General features: G+C 36.1%; 1 protein-coding gene across 3 annotated transcripts in view; it reads right to left on the bottom strand.

The window, feature by feature from the left end:
- The window catches only part of FBXL4 (F-box and leucine rich repeat protein 4), a 75800-nt gene that overhangs the window by 24768 nt on the left and 37992 nt on the right, over nucleotides 1–13040 (bottom strand). For all 3 annotated transcript variants that reach the window (XM_061427765.1, XM_061427768.1, XM_061427766.1), the window contains exons 5-6: nucleotides 10996–11240; nucleotides 4107–4320 (exon numbers count right to left, since the gene is read on the bottom strand). In XM_061427765.1, the coding sequence (XP_061283749.1) occupies nucleotides 4107–4320; nucleotides 10996–11240 (459 nt within the window). The remainder of the gene's footprint in view (nucleotides 1–4106; nucleotides 4321–10995; nucleotides 11241–13040) is intronic.

The following is a 13040-nucleotide window of genomic DNA, read 5'->3' as shown; positions in this document are numbered from 1 at the left end:
TCATAAATAGTGAGTCACTTCACCATGGACTAATGAAAACATGGACTAACACTATCTTTAAACTGGCATTCAGGGACAAAAGTCTTCTCATTTTACAGATAAAGAATCCTGGAACTTGAGAGACTATGTGAAAGAGATTACCAAGAGATCACTAAGCTTGTTACTGGTAGGGCTAGAACTAGCATCAAAGTCTTCTTTCCACCAAATCACCAGTTAAACTCTAGCTAAAATTCTGTCCCAAGTCAGGAATACTATATTCACATTTCCGTGGATTAGTTTAAAAACTATGTCAAGCTAAAGATATCTACTCTGATCTACCAATAAAAAACCTATACACCCAGATAGTTTTATAGGTAAATTCTATCTAACAGATAATACTCATTTATTACAGTTATTCCACCACTCTAATTGCAGAAAGCAAAGGGAAACTATAGAGCCTCTTGAAAGGTGAAAGAGGAGAGTGAAAAAGCTGGCTTAAAACTCAAAATTCATAAAACTAAAATCATGGCATTCCAGTCCTATTACTTCATGGCTAATAGATGGGGAAAAAGTGGAACAGTGGCAGATTTTATTTTCTTGGACTCCAAAATCACTGCAGATGGTAACTGCAGCCATGAAACTGAAAGATGCTTACTGCCTGAAGAAAAGCTGTAACAAACCTAGAAAGTGTATTAAAAAGCAGAGACACCACTTTGCCGACAAAGTCAAAGCTATGGTTTTCTCAGTAGTCATGTATGGGTGTGAGAGTTACTATAAAGAAGGTGCTGAAGAATTGATGCTTCGAACTGTGGTATTGGAGAAGACTCTTGAGAGTCCCTTGTACAGCAAGGAGATCAAATCAATAAACCCTAAAGGAAATCAACACTGAATATTCATGAAGGACTGATGCTGAAGGTGAAGCTCCAATACTCTGGCCACCTGATGCGAAGAGTTGACTCACTGGAATGAGAAAGATTGAGGGCAGGAGAAGGGGGCAACAGAGGATGAGACGATTGGATGGCATTACCGACTCAAAGGATGTGAGTTTGAGCAAACTCCAGAAGATAGTGAAAGACAAGGAAGCCTGGCATGTTGCAGTCCCTGGGGTTGCATAGAGTCAGACACAACTTAGCAACTGAATAACAAATATCAAAAAAGAAGATGTCAATGTCACAAATCCTTTTTGACAAGATGTTACACTCCAAGCTCCAAACATGATAAAATGGCGTGAAAAGGAAAAACACAGCTCAATTTCATTTAAGAAAGTAGATGTAAAAAGTATTGATAAATAAGTCTTAACTCTTAAAGAATGTTTACTGTGAAACAGGTACTGTTGTAAACTCTTCATGTATATTAAATCATGTTTATTCTCACAACAACCATTTGAAAGGTACATTATCATTATATCCACTTATATAGAAGGAAACAGGGCATCAAGAAATTTCCTCAAGGTAATATAATTAGTAAGTGATATCCAAAGTAGAATCCAAATCCAGGCAATTTGGCTCAAAAATATTAGGAAAATAGCCTAGCTATGTATTAAGCTAAAACATGTAGGAATTATCCCAGGAATATAAGGACTGTCCAGCATAAGTCATTATATTAACAAATAAAAGAAGAAAAAAGATCAGGGTGGTAATGGAGGCTTTAAAAAATTTTAATATAATACACATTTTTGATAAAAATAGTCTTACTCAAATGATATTTATCACAAATAACATCAAACAATAGATAAAACTAGTAAGTTACATGAGGAGTTGTCTAGTTCATTAATGAAGTCTCAGTGCCTACACCAGTACCTGCCACATATTTGTCATATAAATATTTAAAAAAGAAAAAATTCCCTCCATATTAGAAATAAGATTGGTATACCTATTGTGACTCTATTATCCTACATTATTTATGAAGTTCTACTTAGTGTAGCAATACTTTAAACATTGGAACAGAAAGAAAAGGTATATTAATTTCCAGATTATACAATTACATCATTAGGAAACTCAAAAGATATAAGTTATTAGAACAATTATAAGCATTCAGATTTCTTTGGAAGGAATGATGTTAAAGCTGAAACTCCAGTACTTTGGCCACCTCATGAGAAGAGTTGACTCATTGGAAAAGACTCTGATGCTGGGAGGGATTGGGGGCAGGAGGAGAAGGGGACGACAGAGGATGAGATGGCTGGATGGCATCACGGACTCGATGGACTGAGTCTGAGTGAACTCCGGGAGTTGGTGATGGACAGGGAGGCCTGGCATGTTGCGATTCATGGGGTTGCAAAGAGTCGGACACGACTGAGCGACTGAACTGAACTGAACTGAACTGTAGGGGAGCAGATACAAGATAAATATACAAAACTCAATTTTTCTTTATATGAAAAATAACCAATTAAAATGAAAGAAAATAGTGTCTGAGACTATGAAAGACAAGGGATAAATTTAACCAGAAGGATATAAAATCTAAATGAAGAAAACTATAACATGCTCTTGAATGTAAAATAAGACATATATGAACAGATATGAAATCTTATTAAAGAGCAAAATGAAATATAATAAAGGCACTCCCAACAAAATCTTTGCTGAAAGATATAGCTGGAAGAATAATAATACACAAGGATTTCTTTTAAGTTTAAAAAGAATAGAGAGAGAAGACCTTCCCTACCACACAGCAAAACATATACAGAATTGCCATAATAATGATTATTACTCTTACTACTGTTTTAGCAGATAATATTTATTGAGAGTTTATTATGTATTTGGCATCCTCTAAGTACATTTCATGTAAATGCTTCTCAAAATATTTGGCCAAGGCAACATTCAAAGCAGGCAAGGGTTCACTAGAGTGGAGAGGCAACTGGTACATCATTTTGGAAAAGTAATTTGTCTATCTTATTCATTTCTTTAAATATTTACGGAATGGCCAATCTTTACCAGGTACTATACTAGATATCAGGAACATGGCAATGAAAAAGATAGACAACTGAATGAAACATATATCCTAGTCTAAGGAGACAGATGATCATAAGAACATATATCCTACTGTCATGAAACATATATCCTAGTATAAGGAGACAGATGATCATAAGAAAACCAACATGATGGTCTAAAGTTGTTAGAAAATACACTAGGTGATATAATATGACAGGAGCCAACCAGAAGAGGGTGGGGAGGCTACCTTTTATCAATGCCTAAGAAACCATCTCTGAAAAAAAAAAATATTTAAGTAGGACACTGAGTTGAGAAGAGGACAGCCATATAACAAGCTGGAAGAATATTCCAGACAGGCATAGGACAAAAAGCCATGAGCTGGGACTGGATCAGAATGTTCAAGGGACAGAAAGAAGGCCAACAAGACTGGAATAGAGGAAACAGGTGTACAGCAGTAAGTGGATGTTTACATTCTGACCAGCAGTACCACTTACAGAACTCTATCCTATAGCAACAATAGCCAGTATATAGAAAACTGTGCAAAATAATGCTAATGCTAGATGGTTTGTAAAAGAAAAACAGCTGGGAAAACTGAAATGTTGACCATTTGGGGAACAACTAACTGAGTTGATCATGGTAAAACATAAACTACACAGTTAATGAAAAGAGTCAGGTGGTAATATATATAATGGTCTGGTAAGATGTCCTAGAGCTAAGTGGAAAAAAAGCAAGGAGATCAATAAATATTACGTGACTCCGCTCTTCTTTAATGAGACTCCCAAACTATGTATTAGGAATTTTAACTGTGAAGTTCGCTCCTGGATGAATTCCACTTTGCTTCCTCTCACTCCAAGCAAACGTCCTCCTACACACTTTCCTCCCAGCACTTTCACGAATTAATTCCCTGCCAGCATTTCAGCTCACCTCAGCCTATTGCTTGCTTCTTTACCTAGAAACATGAACAGCATTACAAAAATTTTAAGAGCACAGAGGGTAACATTTTCCTAAATTGAAAAACAAAGAAACAACAAAAAAAATACTATAGACTAATTATGAAATGACTGAATCAGCTCTAATTGTTTTAGGATAGTCAGGTGGTGTCATAAACTTAATTTATTTAAAAATCATAAATCATTATTATGAGCAATTACAGGCAACTGATCATTCCGTTGGTCATTATATTACTAAAAGTATAAATCTTACCTCTACTTTTGTTCGATAGAGAACGAGTCGTTTCAGGCCGCACAACTTGGCGATGTGGCTGAAAGCTTGAGGTGGTAGTTTATCACAGGAGGAGAGATTTAAGTCCTGTAGATTTGGGCACATCTCAGAAATAATCTCCAAGCAAGTTTCATTAAGGAAGTGGCTGCAGGATAATTCAAGGCGCACTAATTCAGATCCACAGACCTTCAGAAACCTGTAAACACAATGCTCCGTGTGAATTTCATAAAACTAAAACATATTTTTTGCAAGCACTTTGGAATTATATCAACTCTAAGCAGACACCCTCAGAATAGATTTCTATCAGGGAAAATAAAAAAAAACTTGTTTCACTTAAATTCTCATTTACTGCCTGCCGAAACAGGCATGGTTAGGCTACAATAAATCAACCTGAGAAGATAAAATGGATTCATATCACATAAAAAGTCAGCTACTGTTAAGTGGGAAATTAAGAAAGCAAGAGGGTGTATTTCTTCTACTTACCTGTAATTCACACCTGAGCTGGTAGAGCCAACAAACAAAATATAACAAAACTCTCAACTTCTGGAAGATATTTCTTCCTACACAGTACTGGATAATTTAGTTTGAACAAGGCACACAAAGTGACCGCTCTAACTAAAAGACCTCAAAACAGATCAGACTAGCCTCCTCTCAACTCAGAAAACTTCTGGGTTCCATCAGTTGTGTCCGACTGTGCGACCCCACAGACGGCAGCCCACCAGGCTTGCCGTCCAAGGGATTCTCCATAGACAGAAAAGTTTGGTGGATTCCTCTGTTCATGTGGTCGCAGAGGCGATGTGACCCGCACACACACAGCACTCCCTCAGCAGTAGAAGGCAGACTAGAAACATGTAACAGCACTCACCACACTGCTTGTGGTTTTGAACATTCTACAATAACGTGAAAGAAGTCTGTAAAGGCCAGAGTACCCCACAAATATTAACAATGAAATCTTAGCCAACACACAAACAATAAAAAATGTAATCGCTACACATTTATTTTAAATATTGCATATAAGTCAGTAGCCCACACAGCTTATTTACACCCAAACATCCAAGAACATCTGCTTATTCTTAATCCATTGCAGTCTATGTTCTGCTTTCCCTAAATTCATCCTTTCCTTTTAAATGCCAAATCAAAGGGCCTTTTTTTCCAGCCCTTGTATTACTTGATTTATTGGGGCATCTCACACCATTTCACACGCCCTCCCCTTCCTTCAAACTCTCGGGCACTCTTCAAGCTGTTCCCTCACCTTGATCTCCTCCCACGTGTTTCACTACTATTCTCTGCTACTGTACTGGCTAAAAGGACAGTTTACATCAAGCACCTTCAGGGATTCACTCAACAAATATTAACTGAGCTCCTACTATGACCCTGCGTTACTCTAGACACTGGGAAGTTGGCGGTGGGCAAAGTCCCTGCTCTCATGGAGCTTACTTACATTTCAGTAGGAGAGGCAGACCATGAACAAATAAATGAGTAAAATTAATAGTATATTAGAGAGTGAAGAGTGCCAAGAAGAAAAGAAAAGCAGAGAAGGACAACAGAAAGTGTGAAGAGTAGACAGGGAAGCCTCACTGAGGTGAGTCAAGAGAAGCGAGAGGGTGAGCAAAGCAGTTCCCCAGAGAAGTGGCAAGCCGGCAGCAGCAAGGATGACAGCTCAGAGGCAGGGCACCTCAGACAATGCCTAGAGTTGGGAACTGCAAGCAGGCACAAAGTGAGAGGCAGATGGGAGCAGATTGGAGTGGTAAGGGGCAGGTCATACAGTGTGTATCCTATAAAGACTCAGGCTTTTATTTTGAGGGAGACAGGATTCTCAGACATCAGAGGGTTTTTGAGCAGAGGTGTGGCACCACTTGCTTGTGTTTTAACAGGATCACTCTGGTTTCTGTGTGGAGAATAAGCTGAAGGGGAACAGGGGTGAAAACTGGGAGATCATCAGGACACCATAACCATATTCAGGGAAGAGGGGATGGTGCACTGGATGGAGGTGGTGGCACTGATTGTGGTGCTCAACATTCAGACTGGGGATCTATTTCAAAGGGAAGCAATGGGTACTAAATTAACAACGTATCTTCTACACGCTGAACTGAATGAACTCAGCTCCTCTATTTCTCAACCAAAATTCCTTTTTCTGTTAACCATAATTTCCTTATTTACTGATTTGTTTACATTGAGTCTATCTGTGGTATACTTAGTACTTAGCATGATGTCAGATGCATAAAAACACTTGATGAATTTGCTTAATAACTCTTCCAATTATGAAAATGCATTTGAGAAATTTAAATTTCCTCTACTCTGGAGCAGACTAGGTTCTATGGACTCAGTATTTTTCCTTTAAGAGGGTCAAACTAGGACATATAACAAAATGAACATTTTTACCTTACTTTGAATATACATTGTAGGTATGGCTAGTTCATCATCATTTAGAAGCTAGCAATCTAGAAATGAATGTAGGGCACCAGAGATCTAGAGTATCCTATTTGGATTTGATGCTTCTAAAATTATTTGCAGATTACAAAAGTTAAATGAGTATATTAACTCTTAAAATCTTTAGGCATCTTATCTATTGAAGGTCTTCATTATTTGGCAAAGCACTTTGTTCTACAGTTCTTTTCAGTATTAGACTTGGAATGCTTTGACACCCCTTGTCTCTTTTCTCTCATTAATGAACTCTTCCCTTCTAAAGATAGCAAGCCAATCATCAGAAAGCTGTTAATAGACTAGAAAACTTCCCAAATTGATTTAATGAATGATAGAATTTGGAAGCACAATAATGACAATGATCATGCTTATATCACCTTTATGACTCTCTCCCTTTTTCTATATCCTATATTTTTACTGAGTAGGTTATTTAGTCAATATCCCCATAGTCAACTCTTCCTTAACTTATGAGATGTACACCACCGGCTTTTTCATATTTCCACTACAAGAAGGCAGAAATAGCAGAATCAATTAATTAGCTGAACACAACTCATTTCCTTCCTTAATGTTCCTCATAAAGTTTTAACACATAATTACAGATCTTAGTCATCTATTTATTCATCTCAATTGTAATACTGGTCACCTGAAAAGAGAACTATAGTTTGTTTATTTCCTGAAGCCTGTTCATTTCATCTTATGAATTCTCATCAAGTACTTCTTGATATTGAGGGTATTATGAGAAAACCTAAGTTCAGATAAACAATCCCAAACTAGGTCTCCTGCTATGAGAAAAGGAGTCTCTGGAGAGAGAAATAAATTGCCTATCCTTATAAGGTGAATTAATTTGTCCAGAGTAATACAGGTACATAAGAAGTAATTTACTAAATGGTAATTTGTACCCTAAAATAATTAACATTACGTGAATGAATGATTTAATCTGAGTTTATTCATCACAAAATAAAAGGCACCAAACCTTACAACCTGCCTGAAGTTTCAAGGTAAAGAGGAGAATTAGGTATAAATATCCATGGCTCTGAATCCTAATCTCATGTTTTGTAGCTGGCCGTCACTGAGTTTTATAAAACAGTATATTTAAGATATTTTTAATTCCAAATAGCTGGAGCATTATTTACTATATCAGATCCAAAATAAAGTTGTTAAAAACAAAACTTCTTGCTTAACTGTGTACGGCACCATCCAGCAATGGTAGAAGGACATGAAAAGGAACTGTTGTAAATTGTCTTTAATCTCTAGGAGTTGACCATCTAAAAGATACAACAGTGTAAAACATTGGCAGGCAACTGAATAAACAAATATATGAATATGCAAAAAGCTCTCTATTCCATAAAACTGTAGTTTTGTGTCAAAACATCAAGTCCTTAAGCCTAAAAAGCATCCAACAGTGTTTTCTGAAGGGATCAAGTAGATGGGCTGGGGGTAGAAATCTCTACATAACTGAGGTGGCGCTCAAGGTGATTAGTTTGAGCAACTATCTGAAGAAAAACTATAGCAGAAAAAAATGAGTCTAAGGCTTTTTGAACATCAAAATGGTATAATTAAGCCTCAGAGCACAAACAAACAGGGTGGCAAAGGAATATCCAAGACTTTAGGGAGTGTATTGCAAGAGGAAAGTGTAATTACAATAGATGTGACTTTAATGAATAATGATATACATGAGCAGGACTTGAAGTTACAAGTCACAAATCTGTAGATAGAATAGGATTTTAATACCTGATTAAAAGTTTTAAGTTCTCATTATTCCACTTCCCCCGCTATTTTGAATAAAATAAATTTCTAACTTCTTTAAAATGCAGTGAAACAGTTTCAGTTTGTGAGGATAAGGTTTTTAGGCAACAAAAATTACCTATATCAAACTTTTCCCAAAGACTTGCTCAAAAGGCAACTCATCATCATCGGTTTCTAGTTCAAAAATGTACTTTTTTTCCCTTTAAAGTATTATAAATAAGCCTTCTTCACAGTAACGAGCATAAATAGACCACACTTACTCATAGATTATTCATTAATAATCAAGCCATGAATATTTATTGTTTATTCTGGGAATGCTGCCTACAAGCCATAATGACTATCAATTCAGCAGTCAAGTCAAGGGGGCCAACAGTAATCAGTAGGCAAAGCTCCAGTATCTCCCATCCCCAAAAAGACTCTCTCTCTGTTATTTCAACTTTTTCTTTTCTTAATGGGAACAATGACTATGCTCAAAGGAATGCTATCAAGATACATGGTTTTACAGGCTGAAATACTCCTGTGAAATACGGAAAACTTAAATTTATGTATGTACTTTTGTGATTATTCAAACAGATCCACAGCAACTAAAGGGGCAAATTGAAAATGGAAGAGAAATTGCTGGTGAGAAAGTAGATTGGAGCTTTAAACTTATAAAAGAAGATCTTTATCCACTGCACGTCTAAAATTCTTAAAATAGCATTGTGAAGTTTTCTTCTAACAACTTATGTTTCTGCTAATGCACCAGAAGAAGCTACAAAAAGAGAATTTCTAAAAACTGATTTAATATTATCTTTATATTTTACTCATTATACTATGGGTATATGCCACATTTTGCCTAGGAAGTTGGACTTGGTCATTCATTACCGAAGTTTTCTTTAATGTCTTTACTCATTAGCTGCCTCCCTGCTATTTTATTTATAAAAATATAGGAATGATATGTTTAAATGTTTATCTTTATATCTGTATTGTTTTTGTAGTAGGAACTATATCATCTACCTCTTCACATGGTCCACAATACTCACCATAATGCCTTACACACTACACACCAACAGTGAAAACACACACATAAGAAGTCCCAAATAGTGGGAAACATTTAAGAAAGAGCTATGAGGGGAATTAAAATACCCCAAAGTCCTTATAAGGTAAAATAATGCTTACTGATACCAACGGTTCTATCTGCTCTCGGTTAGTCTTGGTTTATGATCCATAGTGCACTCTCTGAATACCCACAGTCATCATTAGCTTCAGTTCTTCTTGGTCCCATTAGCAGTGAGGACAATTTGCCAATGAAGGGTGTGTTTGCAGAAAGGGAAACAGAAAGGACTAAGCTGTGTTCCAATGGAGAGCTGTCAAAAATCCAGCAATTTTCAAAATGTGGATTCTATCAAAATTCACCAAAATTACACTGCCAAAAAGAAACAACTCATTTTCTTACATATAGATAATACCTACTATTTTATATATATATATATCCCCTCTTAAGCAAATTTACATAATAAAAAATAATTTTGTATACACAGCACGTTACAGAATCTTTAGATTCTGACCCTCAAATCCCAGAACACTTTATCTAAGAACCCCTTCCTCTAGTTCTGTTTCTGGCAGAAAAGAAAGAAACCCAGTGCGTCCATGGTTTCAACATGTGCTGTAAGCCATTATTGCCTGTGTTTTTTTAATTTGATGCACAAACTATTAATATTAGCATTTTGAACACATTGGTGCTATTTCAAACATGATTTCATCTGAATCTAAGGTATCAAATATTTATTTCTGGAACTGCATCTTTAATTTTATACTCTAAGTCAAGGAGAAACAAAGCTCAAAATACAAATTTCTAATTCATAAGCCACTGGAATGCATCCACTTGGGGATGTGTGTAGGGAAAGCTGTAGTTCATTCTAACTTCTAAAAACACGATAGGCGATTATTCGTTAATCAAAAATAACAGGTAATTTCCCCAAAGTGTCTATTTCTTCATTATTTAACTTAATGAAATGGATTATACTGTAACTTACAATGAGAATAACCATCATCAAGGTTAAGAGAAAAACACCTGTTTGTATCACAAGAAAAAATGACTATGGCGTTGCTAAATGAATATGCACGCGTGCAGGCTTTCAAATGTTTAACAGGTGACATTTAATAGTAAGGAAACTAAACGCTTAAATAGAAAGGAGCAGAAACACCTGGGCAGGTCTGCAAGTGTGGTCGCCTATTTAACATGCAATTGCATTTTCAACATAATTAGTTTAAATGAGCTTCTAAATTTGGGTGATGTATTGCACATGTAATTAAGATTTAATTAAAAATGTTCTATAATAAATTGTTTTCCATTTCTGACAAATCACATTAGAGAGGTAGATTTTGATTTGGAAATAGTTCTTAAAATGTGTTAATCATCTGTGCTGAAAATATGAGAAAGGAAAAAAAAGGAGCTCTGTTGAAAGTTACTTGGGATTTTGAACAATTTGAGGTAAAGGACATAATTTCCCCTCCATCTTATGAAGCTGAGATGTAAGAGGATGGCGAAATGAACTCATCCACTTTTGTAAGCAGAAGCATTCTGAACAAGATACACAAATGTATTTCTCTTGATTTCTATAAAGTACATGGTACATAATTTCAAACTTTTATTATGTTAACTACTATATAGTAAGTACAGTCTGCTGGTAAAATAACCTCAACGAGGTTTGGCACTAACCTGCTAAATCCCGCAACAGAGATGAATCCCCTATTGCCAGTCCAAGATAAATTAAGCCACTGCACGAGAGTGCAGCGAGCCTGCAGAAATTCTAGAGAGGTGTCATTCAGTTTCGCCCAGTACGGTTGCAGATTGAGGTGGATGTACTGCAGAGGATCACAGCAATGTTGGTTCAGTAGTTTGCAAGTCTGTGCTAATCTACACAGGTCTGGTAGCGTAAGATGATTCAGAATCAGTTGAATGAGCTACATAAAACAGAGAAACCAAGTTCACCCAGACTGAAAAAATAGTATCACTTTATGAAGCATATGATATGATCTAATAAAGAACAGTATCATACATTTTATAACAGTATTTTCACATACTAAATAAATCAATATTCAACAGAATTATCCACATCAGTAGTACCCATACATACATAAGCCTATATATATTACATTTCAAGAGCGTTCACTGTATACTCAATTCACGTTAGTTACTCTTTTTTTTTAACAGTGCAAAAAGTATATATTGGTAATCTATTGAATAATACAATTTTTCACAGACTTAACCTTTACTGAACATCGATTACACATCTATCACTGGTGATAGAAGAGCTCCCCCTCTCAGGGTTTTCAGAGTTCAGTGGTATGTTGATAAGGACAATGACTGTTTTAATAACTTTGCTAGGAGCATAGACTGCCACTAGAGCCTGATAAAAGATACAAGCTTAACCGCAGTAAAAGTAGACTTAGACCACGAAGGCTCTACTTTAAAAGACTGAGGCAAAACTGCGGAGAGGAAAGACTAGTTAGTGGTGGATTAGGTCAGAGAGCCTCACAGAGGAGACTGGATTTACACAAAAAGCAGTGAGGAGTCTCTAAGGGATTTGAGCTGCAGAGTGATAGAGTCAGATTTGTGTTTTAGCATTGCAGGGAGCACTCCTGGAGGCAGGAAGGGAAACCAGCCAGGGGGCAACTGCAGAATTCCAGGGAAGAGGAATCAGGAGCCTGCTTAAAGCCACTGGCAATGATGATGGGGTAGCTAACAAATACCAAACAAAGTATTAAGGAGGAGGAAACAAAAAGATATTTATCTCTAATTCTAATAGTTTCTTTGAACTGTTAGTAGTTCAAGATTTGTTTTTTCTTAATGGTGAACAGTTGGGGGCTTCTAAACTAATTTTCAAAGAATCATAGCTAAGTAGCCTATTCTGAACCAAGAAACACAAAGAAAAAAAAATCGAGTCTTTGCTGAATGGTAAAAAAAGAAACCTCTAGATGAGAGAGAAGGATGACTTTTTCACTTAATGCAGTGCACTTATCTAGCTATACTTTTTGATTTGTGATTATGCCCTTTAACCTAAATGTTCTTCATCAATTTATTTAACTATGTAAGCCCGGTGTTATTTTCAGGTCAGAGTAACTCTGTGTGAGGCCAAAGTACAAAAAAGAGTGACAACAATATATTTAAAATAAGCTTAAAAAGTACATATAAAAATGCACACTGATTATACACATATTAAGTATAAGAAGGCTTGGGGTGTTTTGTTATTTATTTTTAACATGTGAACTTGACTTTTGAAAATAACATTAAGGGGTGTGGGTGTTTGTGTTATAAAAACAGGGAAACACAGGGAAATTAAAAATTAGTCTAAACTCTCACCATCCAGATGACATGCAAACTGTCGACACGCAAAATATTAAACAAATAACAAGAGAAAATTCAGGTAAAATATTAGAAAACCCAAACACTGCAGGCAGGTATAAAATGATAAGTTCTTCCCTCTCTACCCTCAAATCTAGTAATCCCTCAACCCCTTGGTAAACACTGCTAACAGTTTTTCTGCTCTTTTCCAGATAAATATGCATGAAATTCTATTCCTGGATTTGCACCAAAAGAATGATACTTTATACACTGTTCTTCACCTTGCTTTTCTCATTGAATGATGTATCTTGCAGATATTTCTACATTTGCACACACAAATCCACCCCATGCCACTTTGTAGATATGACACACTAATTCAACTAATTTCTCATTGATGTATTTCCTGGTTTGTTCCCTAC

The sequence above is a fragment of the Bos javanicus genome, chromosome 9, assembly GCF_032452875.1.
Source record: "Bos javanicus breed banteng chromosome 9, ARS-OSU_banteng_1.0, whole genome shotgun sequence".
NCBI classification, from domain to species: Eukaryota; Metazoa; Chordata; class Mammalia; order Artiodactyla; family Bovidae; genus Bos; species Bos javanicus.
The sequence above is the reverse complement of the archived record's forward strand: the minus strand, read 5'-3'. Positions and strand labels throughout refer to the sequence as shown.